The sequence below is a fragment of the Spermophilus citellus genome, assembly GCF_964194105.1.
Source record: "Spermophilus citellus genome assembly, chromosome: 2".
Classification (NCBI taxonomy): Eukaryota; Metazoa; Chordata; class Mammalia; order Rodentia; family Sciuridae; genus Spermophilus; species Spermophilus citellus.
Window position 1 is genome coordinate 210,183,368 of NC_138183.1, and position 23,358 is coordinate 210,206,725.

General features: G+C 44.7%; 1 protein-coding gene across 11 annotated transcripts in view; it reads right to left on the reverse strand.

The window, feature by feature from the left end:
- Positions 1–23,358, reverse strand: part of PLEKHA7 (pleckstrin homology domain containing A7) — a 211,191-nt gene that overhangs the window by 21,176 nt on the left and 166,657 nt on the right. For 7 of the 11 annotated variants that reach the window (XR_014020499.1, XM_081280911.1, XM_081280908.1 and 4 more), the window contains 9 exons: positions 17,781–18,303; positions 17,184–17,270; positions 16,368–16,487; positions 13,974–14,027; positions 7,932–8,012; positions 4,259–4,327; positions 4,004–4,084; positions 3,265–3,414; positions 2,584–2,685 (listed from right to left, as the gene is read on the reverse strand). Coding sequence is in view for 10 of the 11 variants with exons in the window: in XM_081280911.1 (XP_081137037.1) it covers positions 2,584–2,685; positions 3,265–3,414; positions 4,004–4,084; positions 4,259–4,327; positions 7,932–8,012; positions 13,974–14,027; positions 16,368–16,487; positions 17,184–17,270; positions 17,781–18,303 (1,267 nt within the window). In the remaining variant the exon portion in view is untranslated. The remainder of the gene's footprint in view (positions 1–2,583; positions 2,686–3,264; positions 3,415–4,003; positions 4,085–4,258; positions 4,328–7,931; positions 8,013–13,973; positions 14,028–16,367; positions 16,488–17,183; positions 17,271–17,780; positions 18,304–23,358) is intronic. The other 4 variants (XM_081280916.1, XM_081280915.1, XM_081280914.1 and 1 more) reach the window with 3 other exon arrangements.

The following is a 23,358-nucleotide window of genomic DNA, read 5'->3' on the forward strand; positions in this document are numbered from 1 at the left end:
AATGAGGTCCATGTAATGTTTTGATACATGTATACATTTTATAAAGTTTATATCAGGGTAAACATATCTGTCTCCTCCAATATTTATTATCCCTTTGTGGTAAAATATGTGAAATAATTTTTTTCTTCCTCCTTTTTTTTTGAGATGTATATTTGTATTATTGCTACCTACCGTGATATTTGTCAACTTGTAAGATGTGTCTCATTTCAACTTAGCAAGTCTACTCCTAAGAACCTATCTTAGAGAAATGCTTATGAATGAGTCTGAAAAGGCAATTACAAGTATGTTCATGACAGCACCATTTACACAAGCAAAATGCTGGAAATCACTTAAATGCCCACCAGGAGAGCAATGGCTAAATAAAATAGGGAATATCCAGGCTATGAAATAGTATGTTGCAATCAAGAACTAATTTACTTTACTTTACTTAGACTCTTGCTGTCCCATACAACTTTCTAAGATTCTGGAAATCTTCTGTAATCTGTGTTATCCACTATGATGGTTTCTAAGCATGTGGGATGAGTCTAGTATAAATGGAGAATTCATTTTTAATTTTAGTTGTAATTAATTTAGATACAAATATCATAAACTTGAGAGCATCATTCCTAGAAAGATTTCCGCAACATAAAGTTATAATAAAAAGGAAGTCACCAAATGGTATGTGTGAACCTCTTAAAGTAAATCTTTTACTTGCTCCCAAACCCAAATAAATAATATGATTCTATGTAGACACATATGCTGATAAATGCACACAAAATGAGCAGAAAGAGAACACCACAAACTGGCAGCCCTGACTACATGCAGGGAGGGTGAGAGGAGTGGGGTAGAACACAGAGAGAAGAGATTTTTTTATCATTACGTTTTTGCTTCTCATTGTGTGAATTTTTCTGAAAAATATATTCATGTATGATTTGTATAATTATAGAAAAATATGAATAGAACTATAAAAGCTAAAAAAATCCTGCTAAAATCAGCATGGATCATTGAAGTTCAGGGAAGGGAGGGAGGGAGGGAGGGAGAAAAAAACATAAGAAAATGTTAGCATAGATGAAGGAAAGTTGGGTTGTGGGGACAACAACAAGAGACAGATAGGTTCTGGGAAACCACATACCCCAGCCTGGAGTCAGAGGCAAAAGTCTCCAGGGAACAGTGGAGTCCAGGGAAAAGTCTCAGGACACAACAAACCTAAACTCTTTAGAGTTCACATATTCATTAAATCACATGAATGTAACTGCCTTTTCAGACTCATTCATAAGCATTTCTCTAAGATAGGTTCCTAGGAGTAGACTTGCTGAGTTGAAATGAGATACATCTCAAAAGTTGACAAATATCACAGTAGGTAGCAATAATACAATATAAATCTCAAAAAAAAAGGAAGAAGAAGAAATATAATTTACCATATATATTTTACCACAAAGGGATAATAAATATTGAAGGAGACAGACATGCTTACCCTGTTATAAACTTTATAAAATGTATACATGATTCAAAACATTACATGGTACCTCATTAGTATGTATACTTAAGTCTTCAATTAGTATGTATAATGTAGACTTAAGTCATCAATTAGCATCCCAACAAAATTGGCATGATATGGTACAAAAAAAGCCTCTATGAATACTTGCTGAATTCAATAAACAGAATTTATGTCAGAGTCCTGAAAGAAGGAGATAGAGATCTGAAGTTGATTTGGAAAGCAGGTCATTTTCCGTTTTTAAAAATGTAAGGGTGGGTAGAGCTGGGAAGGTTGCTCAGTGGTAGAGTGCTTGCCTGGCAAGTGTGAGGCCCTGGGTTCAATCCCCAGCATCACACACACAAGAAAGAAAAGAGAAGAGAAGAGAAGAGGAGAGGAGAGAAGAGAAGAGAAGAGAAGAGAAGAGGAAGAGAAGAGAAAAGAAAAAAAAAATTAAGAGTGGGGTAGAAACCTGGTTGGGCACCACAATCTGAGAAGGGCAGCTGGGGGACCCAACCTGGAAGAAGAGAAACCATACTGGGCTTTTCATTGTCTCACCTTTGTTGAGACAGAGGCTACTGTCCATGGGGGTGGCCTGGATTTTAAGGTAAGGAGGCAAGGCTCTAAAGTCACCTTTCCAGGTGAGGCAGGGGCCACAAAGATAGGTATCACCCAGACTGGCCTCCAGAAATGCAAATGAATGCCTGGAGACCAGAGGCACCTCAATGGACTGGTCATATTCCTCCTCAGGCAGAGGGATGATAGCATCTATCTTCAGGAATCTGAGGCAGGACTCAAGTGGGGCTTCCTGCTGCTGTTTAATCTGTCTAAGGAACTCAAGAAGGAAACACACATCACTCTCACAGCTCCATCTCTGTAAAGTGCTCCAGGTTGGTATTGGTCTACTTCTCCAAATGACCAGAAGAAAACCCCTTCCAAAACAAACAAGAGTTTGTCTCTGAGAGCAGAGAGGCAGGGGATCTTGGGTAAGGCTTCTCATCATGGCCTAGTTGAAGGAAGGGATCTCTCAAGGGAGAGCTTAAGGGGTTCACAGGGCTAAAGAAGAGAAAGTTCTGGGGTAGTGACTCAGAGGCAACCATACGTCAGAAGGATGAACAGCCCTTGGTCACCTGGAAAAAAAAGGCCCTTCTGTGTTGCTCCTGCAGGGTCTGCTTCAGCTGCGCCACATCCCTCTCCAACTTCAGGTACTCGTTCCAGGCATTTTCCATCTCCTGTTGGCCAAGGAAATGCTTCTTGTTCCAAGTTATCCCTGGCCTCCCAAGTGGCCTCAAGAGCACCTGAGCTCCTGACCTTGAGCTGACACAGTCAGGGAAAGTGGGAAAGGGACTCAATGGGCCTTCAGCAGGTCTGGTGGGTTAGAGACCAGAGTAGGAACAAATGTGCTACTTGACCCTGGCCATCTGCACTGTTCCCTCTTCCATTCAGGAACTCTTTAATTCCTTGCAGAAGGGCCTGCTCCCACATCAGACTCAGAAACGAAAACGTGAAAATTATGATGGCCTAGAATTAACTGCACACAGATCAGCCTACAGGCTGCTCTGAGTAATCTGGGTTCTTGAGTGTCCTCAGTCATCTGGAAGCCCCTGATATAAAACAATCTAAGGCACAGGTGGAAACAGACTTGTCACCCCTAAAAAAGCTGTTGTAGAGAGGTGGGCTGGAGAAGTTTTTCTATTCCAAGACTTTCCCCTGGCTACCACCTCAACTTCAGCTGAGGAGATGAGAACAGCAGCCCGTGGCCTGCCCATTCTGAGGGGAAGTGTCTGCCTCCCTCCCCACCCTCCACGCACAGTGGACTCTCTGGACAGCTCAGCTCGGATGTGGACAAGGTCCTCCTGCAGCAGCCTCTGCTGGTAGGAAATCTTCTCCAGGTGCTGGGGCTGGTCTCGGTACTGCTCCATCTGTCTGTGCAACACCTCCAGCACAGATTCTAGCTGGTCCTACACCAGAAAGGGTTGAAGAGCAACAGGATGAGAAAACAGCCCCCAGAGGCCTCTCCATACCAGGAACAAAGAAAGCTGCTGGATCTAACTAAGGCTGAAGACACCAGCTGTGGGCTGAGGGGCAGGGCATCTGATACCAGTTCTGATTCTATAGAAAGGGCCCAAAATTCTAACAGCTCTGTGCTTCTGTTTCCTCATCTATAAAATAGACATAAAGCCACCTAACTCTTTATGGGGTAAAGTATGAAGATAAATGAAAGAGTTGATGGAAAACTCTGGGCCCCTTCCCTAGGGCCTAGATGCCTGGGTCATCACATAGAAGCCAGTGGAGCTCCTCTCCCAGGCTCATCTCTCAGGGCCTCCAGGGAGAGATGGGCCAGAGCAGAATGGAGGAGTGAGGGTATCTAGAACAAATAGGCTGAGAGGAGAAACCCTCAAAGAAGCATCACTTAAAGCAAAGGCACTGTTGTGGATAAAGTAATCATGTTGTTCAATACTAAAATGAGAGTTCAGTCAATGTCTCAGGAAAAACTCAGTGACAATATGTCCCCCCACGCATCCCAAGATTATGCAAACTGATGCATACTTTGTTCTCCTTGAGGGCTCGTATCTTGTCTTCCAAGTCCTGGAGGATCCTGTCTTGTTCACAGAAGACACTCAGTTTGACCTATAAGCAAAAACAGGTTGGGGAGGGCCTGGGAGAACGAGAACAGGGCATAGCCTGGGGATGAGAGCAGAAAGCCTCTAGCTTCAGAACCATCCAAACCCTTCTGGAAGCTGCCCTTGCTGGGTCTGGGTCAGGAGGCAGCTGAGGGATCAGCCTGTCACTCTGCTCACTCACGTCAATGTCACTCTCCGCGATCTTCATAGGCTTCAGACTTCGATCCTTGAGAAGGTCTCGGCCTGTCATCTGGGAGGTGAACAATTAAAGAAGACTTAACTGTGGTTCTTAGAATCAGAACTCCGGAAGGAAAGTCAGCCCTACAGTGAAGGGGTGTGAAAGTCTGGGCAGTGGCAGGAGAGGGTCGTGGCACAAATGGGGCAAAAATTCAAGCAACATCTGCTTGATATCTATTTCATTTTAGGGAAAAACTAAAAATGTTTTGTGATCCTTGTAAATTTCTCAAACTAAAGAAAATGCAGATGTTCAAGTTACATAATCATCAATTTTAAAAGCATATACTTGCCCAAAAGGAGTGTGATAAGTCAGTATGAATCTTGGAAGGTATGCCACTGATAAAATTGAGGTTTGTTACTGAAACAGACACAGTTATAGAAGTCCATCACCCCCCAGCCTACAGTAGTGGAGTCAACAGGCGAGGAGGATCAAATTCCCTGAGCATTGTCAAGCCTCAGTTTAAGGAAGTCTGAGCAGCCTCCTTACTTGTGAGTAAGGCCCGCACACCCTAAACTAATTGAGAAAAAGACCTGCCCAAAGAAGAAGGAACCTGGATAGTTGACCCCTGAATAATTGAGGCTAGGTTGTACTTGCATAAGTTATAACCTTCCTCTCTTTCCAGAAGTGTCTGTAGAAAATAAAAAGCTTTTATATGCTGTCTTCAGCCCTGAGCCTTGGAGAGGCTTTGACACCCGCAGTTAGACTCAGGTGCTCAGGAGATGAAACTCTTAAATACTCCATAGATTTTCTCTATTAGGTCTCTTTTCAGAAGTGTCCATAGAAAAGTTACAACCTTCCTCATCCTCTCAAGAAAGGAAAACAAAGCCATCCAAATGTAAGGGTAAAAGAGGTTTGACATTTTCCGTCCTTCATTCAACCTGAAGAGTGCAGCATGTTGCCCATTTCTGACTCCCAAGAAGCTGAATCCAACTTTATATCCCAAGCTTCCATTTCTCCCCAATTTCTTTCTTGTCAAAAGTTGTAGAGGGGTGCAGGGAGTGGCTTTTTCACAGATGCATTCATGGCCAAGACAAGGTCAGGAATAGCAAGGCCTAATGAACCTCATGTATGGGAGATGATCTCTCTGACATGTTTTACAGTTCTGACTAGGAGAAATTAAGGGCAGGACTAACCATAGACAGGTGGTATATGCACCGTGCAGAGGGTCCCAGCATGAATGCACAGACAGGTGCTGGAGAGAGGGCCTTTGCTTTCTCCCCACTCCACTAGGGAGATCCAGCAAGTGAGTGTGAATTGGGAGCTATATATTAGCTATCCTTCTCCTTAGAGCTCAAGTGTGCCCAAGGGTCCTATGCTACTACTGAGAATGACCAATAAATCCTAAAAGTTAAGGCCAAGGTCCAAAGACTTCTTGCCTTGAGCTGAGAATTGATTCTGGACTGCAGAACTGCTCCCCGCTCCTCTCTCATGATCCCTTTGGTCACACAGTTCTGGGCCAAGACCAGTCTTATTTTTTGCAATATAGTCTTGAACATAAGGCCTGTCACAATGGAAGGCACTAAACAATGCTTAACTAGTTCCATGTAGATCAAAGGGAAACATGTAGGTCAGTGTAAGTTCCTGGAAAGAGAAGAACTCAGCCAAATTTGAGTCCCCAAACTGGCAGATTATGTGCATACACATGCATACATGGTCATAGAACACATGGATACCTACAATAATCCACAAACAGCATGTGTCTCCTAAGATGGGCAAGAAGAAAGGGCATGGAATTAATCCTGGTGAACCACAAACTGCTGGATGTCCTAGGCAGGACTTGGGCTTTGAACTCGGGGAACCCAGGAGAAAATGCAGATGAAAGTGGGTGAGGTCTTCAGAACCCTTTCATCAAAGTGGAGGACAGTGAACTTGTCTATTCTCCAAGGGGGCTGACTCTCACTCATTTCCTAGGTAGAAATCACTTTCAAATTGAGATATGCTTTGGGGATTTTTCCCTCCAGCAAAATTCTTTCCCATATTTCATTGAAGATTTTTACCAAGGATATCTTTTTGGTACTTAAATAACAAGGCAGAGAATCTAATTGAGCAATGCCTCATTTATCTAGCACTATCAGGAAAGAAATGAGATATTCTACAAACACACAAAAAAGGTATTTTGAAAAAGCTGAATCTTCTAAATTAAACTTTTTGATAGGAAGCTTTCTAAAAGCATGCCCTTCAATGCCTTCCTAGAATACTGAATATACATTCAACCTTTCTCTCTCTCTCTCTCTCTCTCTCTCTCTCTCTCTCTCTCTCTCTCTCTCGGGATATCAGCACTCCCTCTTTTCTAAGAAATATATTTCCATCTTTTTTAATGTGCCACTTATAAGATACTGTGAGTTAGGGATTCAAAGAACTTAAAAGCTCAACAGAGGCAAAGTACTTACATCTCTTCCCTCCCTTCTGACTGGACTTGGTGCCCTTTAGGATGTCTCACTCCACCCCTGACCCTACTTGTGTCCGTCATGACTGTGATACACAGCACATCAGATTACAATGCTCTGCTTACTCATCTACTCTCCCCACTATGTGGTAACCTAAGTAGGGGTGACTGTGGAGACTGGGATGATTTTCTCTGAATCCCCAAAGCACAGCCAGGGCCCAGTACACTAAGAATATTCAGAAAATGTTCACTTATTGAGTTCATGAACTTTTCAAAATAAGGTAGATTGTTACTATGGAGTAAAGGCCACAGGCTGCAGAGCACGGGCTACCTGATGCCTGTTCACACAGCTCAGAGGCCCTTTAAGTGTCTGAAATTAGTTCCATTTCAGAGAGTGGAGGCTACTAAGAAATATTATATCCATATGTAATATATTAAAGCTAAGTTTCCTTTTAAAATTATGCTTTGTGATGGCAATGTTTAAATCCATTTAGACATCAACAATGCAAAACCCCAGTATCTGTCACCAGAAAAAGTGAACATTCATGGTGCTCATCCATTGGAAAGAATCTTTGCACAAGAGGGGGAATCAAAGCCCCCCACCAGGCATCTTACCTCTCTTCCACCATATCCCAACACACCTTCTCAGGGCCCAGAATGGCTGGACACGCCACCTGCTTCCCAACCTGCAGCCTCCCTTGGAAGGCTGGCCATGGTGTAGTCTGTGGTTATTCTGTGTCAGTCAAAGTGGGTATGGGGTGGCTGGTTTTACTCTAGTCCAGCCACAGATTGTTATCCAAATATCTACCTGCCCTCAAGAAGAGGCCAGGGCCAAGGTGGACTCTTGAGGATACCCTGGCTCCTCCAAGGGACCAGTAACTGCTGTTCCCTCCCAAGAAACTCATGCTCAACCCTGTCTAGATGAGCCCTCGCCATGGAGGCAGACAAGTGAGAATGGAAACACAACACAAGCTGGAGGCAAGCCAGGCAAGCTCCCCACCCGCTGGCAGCACAAAAGATGGGAGTCACAGAGCACCACAGATGAGCAGCTCAGCCTGGTGCATCAGCCACAATGCTGCAGAGAACTTCATTTAAAGAAAATAAACCGAAATGACTTGCAGGAAGCCTGGGGCGATCAGGAGAGCAACTGGTTAAGCGAGTGATGGAGCCGGCACTGAGCTAGAAGCAATGGAATGGCCCCACTCGGAGACACGGATCAGATCATCTTACGCTTCTCCTGGGCCGACAGCCCCGTGCTGACTTCTTCAGCACTTTGTAAAGTACGTTGATCAAAGGTTCATTATTTTTAATCTGTTCCAAACAAAAAGGCAAATACAACAAAACATAACAGGTAAGACATCAGACAACACTTGAAGCAGCCAGAACCTGGGGAACTGGAGAAGGGGAACCTTAAGGAGGACGTGCGTAGCGCAATTAAAATGAATCTTGGTGATGCTTATTCCCAGCTGTGGGACCTTTCTAGACTCCTCTGTGAAATGGAGCACACTAAAGCCCTGGCCAAAGGGATCTTGTACAGGCTGTTTATGTGACAGGACTGCTTCAGAGCCCACATCCTTCCTGGTTCTGCCACAGAAGACAAAGGAGAATTTTGTTTCTTCCTTGCCTCCCTCAGCATGTTCTGTTCTCTAAGATATCAAATCTGTGTTTAGAGTTGTGCCAATGCATTAACCTCACTGCTGCCCCACGTTTTCCAACTTAAGTCCCTTTGGACTTTTCATCTCCACCCTTGGGATGCACCTAAATGATGATGTCTTACACCAAAGGTTCCAAATACTTCTAGCTCCTTTTAGGAAACATTGTTCTCTTCCTCTAGGACAGTGGATTTTTCAACCTTGGTTGAAGACTGGAATCACCTGGGGAACTTTTAAAAATACTGATCTCTGAGTCCTACCTCAGGAGATCCTGAGGTAATTGGTCTGGAATGGAACCTGAGTGAGCACTAGGGTTTTTTGTTTTTTTTCCCTCCAGTGTTGGAAATTGAACCCAGTACCTCATGTGTATGAGGCGAATACTCTATCCCTGAGCTACACCCTCAGTCCAGCATAGGGATTCTTCAAAGCCCTCTGTCAGGAGCTGCTCTGGAAATACATGCCCTTTAGTCCTGAGCAAGAGATACTGAACAATTATTGTGCCCAGCAATAACTTGGGCTTTACCTCCACTCGGGTAATGAGGTGTGGCTCCAGGAGTAGGTGTCACCGGGTGGGGTTGAGTCACACTCACCTGTTCCTTTGTAATCCCACCCTTTTGCCATTTTGGGGATAGAATGTTCCATGGAACTTCTCCTTGTGTGTCCCCTAAATAAGAATAAAGAATTCTAGTGGCTCGCTCTTTCCTCCAACCCTTAAGGTCAGAGAGTGGTCATGGATTTTGAAAAGGTACTTCTGTGTGTTTTTGCATGCTTTCTTTGCGGTTTTCTTAAGTTATTGGAATAGTCAGATTTTGTGAACCCAGCATTAGGCCTCCAGTTAGGATAAATGACAACAGCTCTCCTTGGTGATTCTAATGTGCAGACAAGACTGAGAACTAACGCTCCAAATCAATAATTCTTAACCTTTACAATGCCTCAGAATCACCTAGAGGGCTTGTTAACAAACACATTTGCTGGGACCCACCCTGGAGGTTCTCACTGAGCAGGTCTAGGATGGGACCTAAGATTTCTGCATTCCTAACAAATTCCTGGGTATTGCTGTTGGTCTGAAGATCTCTCAACCCTAGCTGCATATAACAAACACCTAAGGGATTTTCTTTTATTCTTTTTGCTTTTTTCAAAGAGTAATACCTGAGTATTAAATCACAGTTTCTAAGGAGTAGAACTCAACCATCTATATTCATTTAATGCTCCCTGGCAACTGGATGTGGTGGCACATGCCTGTAAATCCCAGCGGCTAAGGAGGTTGAAGTGGAAGGATCACTAGTTCAAATCCAGCCTCAGCAATGCAGCAAGGCCCTAAGCAACTTAGTGAGACCCTGTCTCTAAATAAAATTTTTTAAAAGGGCTAGGGATGTGGCTCAGTGGTTAAGTGCCCCTGGGTTTAATCTCTGGTACCTGAAAAAAAAAACAACAATAATAAAACACCTTCCTGGTAGTTTCAGTTCATGGCCAGGATTAATAATCTCTGCTCTAGAACAACAAAACTCAAACTTCAGTGAGCACAAGAATACATCAGAACTTGATTACTTAATTCTGGTACCAGAGGCTCTAAATCAATAAAGCCCTTCCCTTCAGATCTGTTTTTGGGTTTTTTCTTTTTCTTTCTTTTTTTGTTTTAAAGAGATGAGATTTCACTATATTGTCCAGGCTGGCCTCAAACTCCTGGGTTCAAGCAATTTTACTGCCTCAGCCTCCCCAGCAGCTGTGATAAGAGCACTCTACCATATCAGGCTTAGATCTGCATTTTAAAATCAAGCTTCCAGGTGTTCTGGAAGTAGATGATGTCCCAGATAATAACTTAAAAAACTCTGCCCCAAAAGCTGACTTTGGAATCAGACCCTGAACACAGAAGCACTGATTTTAGACTCAAAAAGAAAGAGTCCAGAGTCCAACAGACATGAAGTCATTGGTGGCATGTTCCTCACCAAAGACATTGGCCCTTCTGAAGTTGACCACAACTTTCTGATCTGCAAAGGCACCTCCTGAGCAGCCACAGACACCCTCCTCCACCTCACCTTCCTGGTTGTCCTTCACAGACACATCAAAACAACTCAAAACCTGTGCAGTAGAGTACACCTATAGTTTCAGCTACCCTGGAGGCTGAGGCAAGAAGATCACTTAAGTCCAGAAGTTATAGACCAGCCTGGGCAACATATTGAGACCCCTCAAATAACTAAATAACAAACTAAAAATAAATTGAAAATAAACCAATTCAAGCTGTCAATAACAATGGGTCCCCCACACCACCCACTCTTTTAAGCCAGCTAGGGTAGAAGGTTCTGAATAGCAGAACTTACATGCCAGAAATACAAGTCAAAGAAGACAACTCTGGGGTGGCAAAGTATATTGTATATGAAAAAAAAGAATGCAGGGGTGAAGTCATTTCCAGCCATGTAGCTTTACAGAAATTACTTAACTTCTCTGAGACTTGGGTTCCTGGTTAGTAAGACAGAGATAATAGTTTCTATGGCTCAAGGTTGCTGACAGGATTAAATGACATAAGTGGATACTAAGTCCCCAAACCCTGGGCCAGGCAGGGACAGCTGTCTGATCAATGTGGAGTCCTGTTCGCCCTGGCACAACCAAGTAAAATGCTGAGAAGTAAACACTCTCTAAGCACCCATTAGTATAGACTGTCTTCTAAGAGCCCCTGGAACATTGCTTCTGGATATAGGAATTGGTATGTTCCCTTTTTTGTTGTTGTTTTGTGATACTGGGGATAGAACCCAGGGCATTCTATTACTAAACCAATCTCTAACCCTTTTGATTCCCCCCCCACCCCCCACCCCCCCCCACCCCCCGGGGAAAGGATCTTGCTAAGCTGCCCAGACTGGCTTTGTGATCCTCCTGCTTCAGCCTTCCAAGCCACTGGTATTACAGTATATACCACCATGGTCCTGGTGGTATATTACCCTGTGACTTAGCAGATTGGTTGGGTTTTGAACACCTGAAACCAAAAGCATCCCACTTAAAATACCTAGCAATAGTTCTTCAGGCTCTAAATCCCTCTCCCCTGATTCAGTCTTCCCTTTGTCTGGATCCTGAAGTGGGACATTCTGGCAGGGGTAGCCTTTCTGGCAGTCACAGCAGACTGATGACACATATACACAGTGCAAAAGCCAGGACCTCTCCTCACAAGTGTTGCTGGTGAGCCCAGTCTACTCTACTATAGAAACACAGTAGTAGAAGCAATGTGGTGTGGAGATTAAAAGTACAGGTTTGAGAGAGCTATACCCAAATACAATCTGCCCCTCCCCATAACTGCTGTGGAGCCCTGGGAAAGTCATTTACCACCTCTGAGCCTCAGTCATTTAAAAGATGATACCACTACCTCTCATATAGGGCTACTGTGAGGTTTAAATAATTCAATTGAAGTCAAACGCAGTAACTGGCACACAAAACACCCTTTACTGTTATTAAGCTTTTTTTTTTTTGAGTCAGGACACACAGGTACTCCTAGTTCTGCTGTGTTATCCCACGCCTCAATTTCTCCTTCTCTAATCTCTCATAGCTCAAATTTTATGAAGCTGAATAAAACAAACTCGAGGTGTAGCTTCACTCCAGGACCACCTCTGAGTGTCTGCTATTACATTCAAACAGGAATTAGGAGACGGGTAATTCCTATAGCCGTTGCTCAGGCACTGTTTGAAGTTGCACTGTGCACCAGGCGCAGTTTTGTGTATGCCTGTGCAGCTGCTAAGCCAAGCCTCTCCCACAGGCCCAGTCCATTGTAGAGACTCCATAGGTACTTCTGGAGTGACTCCTTGGTCACAGGGTAGGGGCAAGAAGAACCTAGCAGGCGGCTATAATTGGTTATCAGAGAGACCAAGGAATGGGGATATGGTACTGCACAGAGCAGAGGGATATGGGGGCTGGTGAACCTCTCTCCATGGGCCTCATGAGAAGGACCCTGCCTTCCTAACAATGCAGGATGATGAGCTGGTCTGCCACATTCAGACCACACAGTCACATTTGAGCACTCTGAATCCTGAGGTACTACCTTATTTAAGTCACTTAAGCTCTGTGTGATCTGATTGTCATGTAAGCTGAAAAGATGTCCTGATCTTGGGGGCTGGTTGTGTAGCTCAGTAGTAAAAAGCTTACCAAGTATGCTTAAGACCCTGTGGTTCAATCCCTATCACAGCAAAAAAAAAAAAAAAAAAAAAAAAGAAAGAAAGAAAGGAAAGAAGGGAGACAGGGAGGGAGAGAGGGAGGGAGGGAGGGAGAGAGGAAGGAAGGAAGGAAGGAAGGAAGGAAGGAAGGAAGGAAGGAAGGAAGGAAGGAAGGAAGGGAGGGAAGGAGGGAGGGAGGGAGGGAGGGAGGGAGGGAAGGAAGGAAGATGTCGTGATCTGGAGAGTAATCTTCTACTTTTCCTCATGACCTCAACCAGGTTTGACTTTGTGCTAACCTTCCTTCTTAAGGACCAGGATAAGACCAGGACCCTGCCACTCCATGGCCCTTGCAACTTCACCATACTTGGGGTCTCCTTGGCTCCTGCTGTTCCCTTTCCTTTAATCTCAACCAACTCCAACCCCTGGCTCTTCAATGTTCCACACATCTGCCACCTTCTCCAAAAAGTCTTCCTATAAGTCCACAGTACTTTTCACAACTTCAGCTGAGAAGGGATCCAAACAGATCTTTATACAGTCATTGTACAAAAGTCTGTTATTTGGAGATTATTTTCTTTTCCCAGACAGTTTAAAAATTTGAGATCAGAAAGGCCCTAATGGTACTTAAGCATGAGACCCCACCCCCATTTGCCTCCTTGGGGCCTACCATTCATGCCCCTGCTCTGCAAGGCTGGATGGAGACCCCCATGTTAAAACATCTCAAACCAGGTACGCTTGGGGACCATGGGAGGCACAGCCCCATAGCAGTTGCCTGGGTGTCTCACAAGGTCCTCACCCACCCTTGGTTGATTAAAGGTCACATTCCTTCAGTCTTTTCATGGCTCAGGCCTAAGGAGTGCTGTTCACAGTGGGGTCTTTCAGAGAGCTGTGGGGAGAAACAAAAGCAGCTCTCTTTCAGGAGCCTTCACCAGTTCTCTGTGCTGTGCAGGCTGAGTCAATGCCTGGAGCTTTACCACCTACGGGGGGGGGGGGGGGTCTAGCATTCATCTCTAAATGAAGGAGGGAGGTTATTGGTAAGCCCTGAAATCACATATTTCCATGTGCAACTTGCTCCACAGCAACAAAACCAAATAATGCACCAAGCCTCTTATGGCTAAAATACATATCAGCGGCACCCCAGGAACCAAACACAAACCCCTGCCCCTACCAGAGGCTCTAAAAAAAGTGAATGGTTATTTTAGGGGGAACTTTGGTTCTGACCAAGGGGAGAAAAGATCAAGATCTTGGGCCCTCATTATGTAAGCCAGATCCCTTATAGCAGAATTAAAAAAAAAAAAAAAAAACCTGTGGAGAGCCAGAGTTTGAGGCTGTAAGAAATGAAATATTTCTGATTCATATAAGAGATTTCTTCATTTGGGATCCAGATTTGATAAGACTACATGGCCTTTGGCTTTGCGCTCAGCTCCAAGGAAGTGACACTGTCAGAAAGGTGAGTGTCAGAGGAAGGCAGGATCCCTGATGCCACTTACCTTTAGATCCAGGTACTCCAAGTCTTTCTTCAGCTGGAGGTAGGTATCATCAGCCTTCACAGGAAACACAGGGAGGTAAAAAAGAAAACCAAACAGTATGAATACCAAGACTTTTCATAACTAGGGGCTTCACAAGTGAATCATTTACATTGCACAGCTTTGGAAACAAGAGGCCATGGCAGACCAACACATCCAGGGCCACGGAGGAAGCACAAATGTCTTGCTATAGCTCACAGAGCTCTTTTGGCACAGTGGAGACTGCAGGTCACTGTGGGCAAAGCCAGCTTGCCCCCCCCATACCACTCCGCAGCATGACATTCTGGTAGAAAGGCTCCTACCAGAGGACTAGGACAGCAGAGTAGTTGAAGCAGATGCTGGGCAGAATGAGGGGGAGTCTACCTGGAAGAGCACATGTTATACCTGAATTAGGGTTACATCAGTTTCGATTCTTTTTTTTTTTTTTTTTTTAGCTGTAGATGGACACAATACCTTTATTTAATTTATTTATTTTGATGTGGTGCTGAGGAATGATCCCAGTGCCTCACATGTGCTAGGAAAGCACTCTACCACTGCGTTCCAACCTTAGCCATCAATTCTTGTCATCAAACCTTTGGACTGGGCCACTTCACATGCATGAAGTAAAATGACCCTGACTGGCATGGATGAATTCCTAGAAGAGTCAGGAAGATGACTTGGGTAACTCAGGAGGTCCCAATATGATGGTGGTTTCCAGAACAATAAGCATTGGCAGCCAGTGGAAGTTTCCTGAAGTCTTGCTCTTTTTACTCAGCATGAAGCCAATGTGGCCATGTGAAGAGTTAGAGGAAGAAGTCCCAGGATCAGACCTATCTGCTTGTGGCATCTCCTATTATCTGTTGAGCTCTTTGGTGTAATTACCAGAAACAGTGAAAATAAGCAAAAGCTTCTTTGATTCCTTAGAACTCATGCTCTCTTGTGAAACCAACAGTGAGACTAAGAGGCTGAGAGAGCTTAAGAATGGTCCAGGTGCCACATTTTTAGAAACTAAGAGAGGGTCTCCCAGTTAAACAAGCCAGGGCTGTGGAAGGTGGGATCATGCACAGCTCTGACATGAAACAATCACATTAGAAGTTCAGGTAGTGCTTTTAAACATGGGAAGAACTGAAGGACCACTGTCTAGGAAGCTTGTCGCTTGCAAGGTCTTATTTATGTCTTTACATTGCCCCTTTTCCATTCCTACTTCGCCAATCAGCCTAGTCCCTACTACTTTCCACAGGAGTAGAAAAGACAGAGCTGGAGAATGTTATTAAAAATCACCCAAACCACAATTTATGATTTTTGTATATGTCCCTTTACAATCATTTTTCATTTTCTTTTCCTTTTTTTTTTTTCCTTCAGTACTGGGGATTGAGTCCAGAGCCTTATGTATGCTAGGCAAGTGCTGTACCACTGAGTTATGTCCCCAGACCTTCTTTAAAATTTTATTTTGGACAGGGTCTCATTAAGTTGCCCAGTCTGTCCTTGAACTTGCCATCCTCCTGCCTTAGCCTCTCAAGCAGTTGTGGTTACAGAAATGTACCACCACAAAGCTCTTACATTCATTTTTCTAAATATATTCCTGAGTCTCTTAGTTCTTGCTAAAACAGGACAGGGAAGGAAGGTGACAGTTCCATCACCCTCATCTATCCCATCTACTTCTGTGCAGCCTGGAGGGACCAGCCTCAAGAGGCTGAACCTATCCCTACTTGAGGACAACTCAGGGGAGGAATCTGTTTCTTCGAGCTGCTCAAGATGCTTGGGAGAGCAACTCTCTGGCCAGTCCTCAAAGAGACTGACTGCAAAGCCTAATGTCCTGGACACTGTTTAGAACACTGCGACAGATAGGTTTTGCAAGGAATCCTGGATAAGTCCCCTCCCCTTCTGGATCTACTTGCTTTGTGTGTGTGTGATAAAAATTTCATCCCACCTAAGCTCTCCCATGGTACTGCAAAGCTCAACAGGATGAAATGTGAGATGCTTTGCAAGTCAGCAGGGCATTGTCCAGAATAGAGAAGGCCCCTGTATTCTCCCTCCAGGCTGACCCACATGTGTCTTTCAGCATCCCAAGGAGTGCCCAAAGTGGCAACTAGGCTGACAGCTGGCATAGCCCTTCAGACACAACCACACACCAGCTTCACAGTCACTATGTATGGCTTGCGAAGCCACGCTTCAGGTTTCTCACATGACATGCAGACCCCTCCCCAATGCCAGAGGGCAGGCTCCACCACTGGTGCAGCATCTGGTGGTGGCACCCAGAAGCAAACAGGCAGGGAATAAGGGAGAGAGCCAGACAGAAAAGACAGACCAGAGCACAGCACAGGGGATCATGGGCCAGCATGTCACACCCCGGCCCTGGGAGAAGCCACCAGTGCTGACCTGGCAGGTGGGAAAGGTCAGGTAGCGCTGCAGTAACTGGCCGACAGCGAAATCTCGCACACTGGCCAACTTGGCCTGGTGCCGCCGCAACCGGGTGAGAAGCAGTGAGAGCTCCTCCAGCTGCAGGTGTGTAGACACATCAGGAAGAAATTAGCCACCGCAGGGGCACGCCACTTTAATTACACTCTTCGCCCTGGTGCCGGGATAGCACTGATGCTACACCACTAAGTAATGATTGCATTAATTTTGTCATTAGGACAAATAAAGGCAGTGGTAGCAAAGGGCTACAGGAAGTTGTTTTCTCAGGAAAGCTGCAACCAACAGTGCAATCTCACCCAGACTTGAGGTTGGTTTAAAAAAAAAAAAAAAACTTTTTGTTTTTTGTGGTGCTGGGGATTGAACCCAGGACTTCCTGCACATTAGCAACCATTCTACCACTAAGCTACACTCCCAGGCCCCAGACTCGAACTTTGAAGGAAGAGTTAATTAATCATTATAAAGACCAGAGAAAAAAGGAGAGAAGCTACTGGGAGAGAGCAAGTGGCTGGAATATGCTTTTGACAAAATTCTATTCAAAAGAGAAGCCGAGTCCAGCATTCCCTTGGATTTCCCCTTAAGTTCGTCTTTGAAGGGCCAGCTGCATGATGCCAAGCAAGTCACCGGATTCCTTTGAGCCCGAGTTTCTTCATCTCTAAACAGGGGTTAAAGCTGCCTGATAGACTGCATGACTCAGGGAGGAGGAAAACCCCCAGTAGATAAGTCCTCACAGGCTGTATTCTATCATACACCTGGAGGAGGAGATGAGGGGCTGCTTACCGATTTTCCATGTAAACTGGGAGCACTGACAGTGTGGGTCATGTAACCCATCGAGGGCATGGAGCGTCGGTCCACATGAGAAGAGTTCTGCAGGTGGGGAATCAAAAAGTCACAGTGAGGCAAGGAAAGAAGGCCTTGGGCACTCTCTCCCAGGTCAGCCTACCACATGCCACTTCACCTCTTTGAGTTCCAGATTCCTGACTGTAAAATAGGAATACATATCTTCCTCAAAGGGTACAGCACAGAAAACTGTGAAAGCCCCTTGGAGAGTTAAAAGTTATGTTGGGCTGTAAATAACTGAACTGATTGAGCACAGACATCTTTTCCTGAGCAGCAGACTGTGTGACCTGTGCAAGTTATTTTCTCTTCAATGTCTCTGAGTTCTCATCTGTGGAATGGACCCATCACAGCACCTACTTCAAAGGGTTTTGGTAAGAATTAAAATAAAACTTTCAGAACTACACTTGCTTCCAAAAGTAATGCATAAAGTTAGCTGTTATTATTAGTTCCACTAGCTCAAATCTGTACTCAAGCCAGGTGAGGTTCTTGACACCCAAAGGCCAGACCCCAGGCACATGACAGGTTTTCAAGCCTCACCTTGATGGTATGGCCGCGTGCCTTTTTGGGAGAAGCCCCTAGTGAGATGTCCACACTCCTCCTCTGGTCCGGTGGCTTCACAGTAACCCTTTCTGCTGGCGTGTGTGGCCGCCGAGGTGGGAAGACCCTTGGAGGTCCGGGGGGAGGGATATCAGAGGGAGATGGAGGCACAGAGATGGAGCGGGGCACTTCCAGCATGCTCCTGCTCCGGCCCTGGTCAGAGAACTCCAGGGAGCCAGCACAGATGGGTGCTGTGGGGCTACCATGCCGGAACTGCTGGCGCTGCTGCCACTCATACAGCTGCCACACGGTGCCATCCCGGTGTGCCCGGCGCTCCTCACTAGACATCTTCAGGTGACTGGCTCGATCTTGTGCGTATTTGTAGTCACTTGGCAGGTTCCGGGGAGGGGGTGAAGAGCCCCCTGAGGGGTGTCGGGCACTCTTGGGCAGAGTCTGATAGTTTTCTGGGAAGGACAGTGGTTGGCTAGGACCCTGGCGAGGAAGTGTCTGGTCTGAGGGAAGGCTGAGGAGAAAGGGAAGGACAGGTCAGGCCACCAAGCAAGGGAACAGAGTTCAGTATATCCACAAAACCAGGCATGTTGGGGAGTCCTATAAGAACCCAAAATAATGATAAAGCAGACACCCAGGACTCCAGGCTCCAACTACTTTTGTAGAAGACTCCAAAAGTAGTTTTGTCTGCCAGCTCCCTACCATCTGCCCCATGTTCCTCTCTTCCAGTGTAGTGTGATTGAGTGGCCTAATCCTTCTGTCCCTCTTGCCAGCAGCACACATGGGTGTGCTCATGTCTAGAAAAGGCTTTTTGTACATCTGGGTTCCTGAGACTTTCCCTCTGCCTGGGATCCTAAGACCAAGTTCTGGAGACTCTTAAAGGAAATGGCTACCATAGTTCCTCTCTTTTCCTACTATTCTAGTCTAGATACTGATTAATGATCTCACCCAGATTACTGGAAGACCTTCCTAAATCATTCCTAACCTGAACAGTCACTTGCTCTGATCCAATCACTCCCATACTCCAAACTTCCCCATAGATTTATGAAATCAAATCTAAATTCCTGCACCTGGCCTCAATGCATCCTGCAGCCCTAGTGTTTTCTTACTCCTCCTCCTACCAGGGCTAGGACTCAGCTGGGGCAAGCCAGATGCCTAGGGCTCAAACCTTAAGGAGGCACTCTCTGTCAGGCACAGCCCCACACCTGCTGGAGCCTGAAAATGAGCTTCACCCTGGTCCCAGCCCACTGCTGTCCACACCCGATCAACTTCTCACAGGGAAAAAGCAGGTAGTTGCCAAGCACTACCATTCACTGGCTTTGCAACTCTAGGTGTCTTTCTGACTGCTAGGTCTCAGTCTCACTACCTATAGTGTGAGACAGCATTACCTGCCTCATACAGCTATTCTGATGAGTAAATGAGAACCTAAAGGAATATGGCATTCTCCGACAAGATCTTCCACCAGTGTGCACCATCTTCCCCCCTCTTTATTCTCATAACACTCTTCTTCCCTCCCCAATCTGTATAGGTTCTCCTCCCACTATTTACCCAAATCTTATTCTCCAGGACAGTGGCCCATGCCTTTCTGATGGGGGCCTTCACAATGCTGTAGCCTTCAACATTCCTCCTTTGTTTAACTTTGTTATCACACTGTCTATACTGTTTCCAAGGTCCTTTGTGGATGTGACCTTTTCATACATGCAAGAAGTGTCTTCCCCAGCCAAGATGAAAATTCTTGAAGGAAAAGAACTGTGTCTCATACTCTGTGGTATATTCCACAGTCTGGGGGAACTCCTGACACATATAACTAGTCCTTCAATAAGCGCTTCAAGATCTGGATATGACTTTGAAAACCACTAAGAACTTAGTCATCTTATTTTCTAAAAAGGATGAAAAACTCAGTAAGGGACAAATTATGGAGCTTTATTAAGCCTTAAAGTCTAACCTGTAAGTATGATTGTAAAAAGAGATCAGGTTTGGAGTCATGCCTGAGTTCAATACCCGATCCTGTTTTTATCAATTTTATCTAACAGACTTTGATATAGTACCACCTTGTGCCAGACACAGTTCTATGCCAATGCTATTCAAAGTGTGGTCCACAGACCAGCAGCATCAGCACCATCTGGGTACTTGTTAAAAATGTATGTTAGTGAAATAAATCAGGATAGATTCTGTATGACCTCACTTTTATGTAAAATATTAAAATGTGGAACTCAAAGAAGCAAAGAGCAGAACTGTGGTTTCTAGAGATTGGAAATAGGAGGATAGTGAGAGGGAGATGTTGGTCAAAGGGGACAAAATTTCAGTTAGACAGGAAGAACAAAAATTAGAGTTCTGTGGAATAATGTGGTGACTATAGCACATTTCAAAATTGTTTAAAGCTCAAAGTATTCTCAACACTAAAAAATAATAGATGAGGTGACATATTAATTTACTTAATTTAACCATTCTACAATATACATATATAAAATATTACATGTATCTCATATATATATATATATATATATAATATAATTATGACTTTTTAATTAAAAATAAAATTTTAAAGTGCAGGTTATCAGTTCTACCACAGACCTACAAATCAGAAGCTCTGGGGCAGAGGCTGGTCACCTCTTTTAACAGCCCCCCCTCCAGGTGATTCTGACTCTCCCTGAAGTTTGAGAAGTGCTCTTCTAATTGTCTTAACCTCAGTTCATTTAATAATTTCTAGTTACCTGAACTCAGGCAATGTCATTTCTGTCCTCTGAATCTCATTTTCCTCAGTATAAAAAGGGGATAATAAGAACCACTTAATAGATTGTTGTGAGGATTAGCAATACATATCATTCAAATAGAGTTTTTTTTTTTTAATCCCCTTTAATGGTTACTTTGCAGGTTGCAGAAGGATATTTTAAGATCTCTTCAACCCAGACCTGACCTGTGCACCAAGTGTGTTTGCTTGCCACTAGGTGGCAGGGTTAGCTTTTGATTTCTCAAATTTAGATAGGAATGTTTTCTCTGAGGTAGGCAGCACCTGCCTGCATCTGATGGAGGTGGTGGTGGGGGCAAAAACCAGGCTGAGGGCTTCCCCTGGGAAGAGCAGGACTTTAGCAGCCATTGTTCATTCTGCCTAAAGAAAACGTTAAGCACGCAAAGCATGTCCCAGCTGTGCTCCCACCCTCAACCCTTCCGTCTGGTTCTGCAGCTCACACTCTGTGCCTTCCTATAGCATCTGGAAGGTCTTAGCCCCTACACCAGGAAGTCCCCCAGACCAGGCCTGTCCTCTTGCATGTGATCTGCTCAGCAGCCCACTCTGGGAGCCTGTCTGCTGTGCCTGGATAATCAGAGGCCCCTACTGGGCAGCGCCCCAGGCCCTGAGCTCATCCTACAGCCTGTACCCTCCATTTACATAATGTCTACCACTTGAGGGTGACCCCAAGATATAAGTAAAATGGTAGGCTCTGACTTTACCAGAGTAAAAGACATGGGAGATAGCCAGAAGATGAGATAAAGACTCCCAGGAAGAGGTGGGAGCTCCCAAAGCAGCTCTGCCCTGACAGCAGATCTATTTGCTGGCCCCCACCCCAGTCTTACCCCCCCCAAAATGAGATTCAAAGTCTTTTGTCCTCATACCCTGATCTGTAGCTATGGGGTCTCCCCATCCCAAAAGGCACTAAGCAGGATATTCCAATAAACCCACTACAAATGTGTGTGAAATATTTCAAAGTGTGAAACCATTTTTTGTAACCAATTATTTATGCAGCAGAAATTCCTTCCACATCAAATTCAACTTCCACATCAATCATGCAGGACTTCCTACTGTTCCTTATAGCAGTGTTTGAGTCCCCTTCCCAGTCTCCATCTCTGCCTTTTTATTTTACAAGGATGCTTTACTTTAAACTATGCAGTGGGGGAGGGGGTATAAGGCTAGAATTTCAAAACAAGCTCTTAGAATGTACTAATACACTAAGCTATGACAGTCTGATTCCTATAAACCATATTGTAAAGCAGTTTAATGATGTGAAATATAATATATATCTCCAAGTACCAAAAGAACAGTTAGGAATAATTCCCTGTGTGGTCTAAAGTCATGAATACAGGATCACAATGCAATCCAAATACCTTAACGTGCTCAGTCTAATGATGAGATTAGCACAGTCTTAATTACACACAAAGCAGAGATATCCATCTTCTATATTTTCCAGTGGAAAATGGTGGAGGTTCCTTATTAAGCGGCCAGATCTATTTATCACATACTGTTAGAAATTACAAATATATCTTTAAGAAAAAAAAATCTGGGAATGCAAGATATAGACCTTTCAAGAAACAAGTGAAATATCAGTGATCTAAGCAGACTCAGAGATTGACAGCACTTTCTTCCCTGTACTCCGTCTTCGATTACTCTTATTCTCTTTTCAGCCCATTGAGATCTGCTTCCACTGCTAGACTGAAATTCCTTTGTGTGTCAACAATCTCCAAAGCCTATGAACAATGCTCTCCACAGACCCTGCTCCTTAGATAAGAATGGCTCAAATGCCAACCTCACATTCTAAGAAAGTCCAGTGACCTTCCCAGCCACCTCTCCTCTCCTTGTTGACTTATCCTTCAGCTTCTTGATGCTTACCCCTGTTCCCTAATACAGGTCATTTGTAGCAAAGCTTGTGAATTGCCAGAAATAGTTATGCTGTGACATTTCACAATTAACAACTTTAAATTGACAGTCACCCCTTTTTTGAAAGTCCTTTCACCACAAAAGAGTTCTCAGTGTCATCTCATTGGCTTCTTCCCCTCCTATGACTTTGTTTCCTGACCTACCTTTGAAATTCTCTATTAAGGACAGCAATACAGCTCTGTCCATTTAAAGACCACCCAGAAACTCATAGGAAAAAAAACCTGTAGTCATGAGCAAAAGACCAATAGAGACCCTGAAGTTCCAGACTTTTCTTTAGGGGCACCCACCTTGGAAGGTACCACAGCTAGGGAGAAGTCCTCATTCACAGCACCCTGCACTGCTGACCAAACTCCTTCCTATGGACACTGTCTCCACAGAACACTCCAGTTATCCTCCTTCATCTCCTGCTTCATTCTTTTTTCTTTGGGGGGAGGGGACCAGGGATTGAACTCAGGAGCATTTGACCACTCCCCATCAAACTCACTTCTCTGGCCTACACCTGAGCCACATCCCCAGCCCTTTTTTTGTATACTTAGAGACAGGTTCTTGCTGAGTTGCTTAATTTCTCACTTTTGTTGAGGCTGGCTTTGAATTCACAATCCTCCTGCCTCAGTCTCCCAAGCAGCTGGGATTACATATGTGCGCCACCACACCCAGCTCTCAGTTCCCTTTAAGGAGACTGTTTTTGCCTAGGCGTTGGCCTGGGGATTCCCAGGGTTCTGTCTTTGGCTCTCTGCTATAGCTCACTCTGAGCTAGGAATTCTCATCCCTGTCTGCATGTGAGAATTATCGAGGGAGGAAGGATAGGAAAGCATGTGCTTTTTAAAAATCCTGATGCCCAGGCTGTAACCCAGGCCAATGAAAGATTTCTGGGCATGGAAATGAGGCCTCCATCAGTGTTGAACCTCTCAAGTTAGG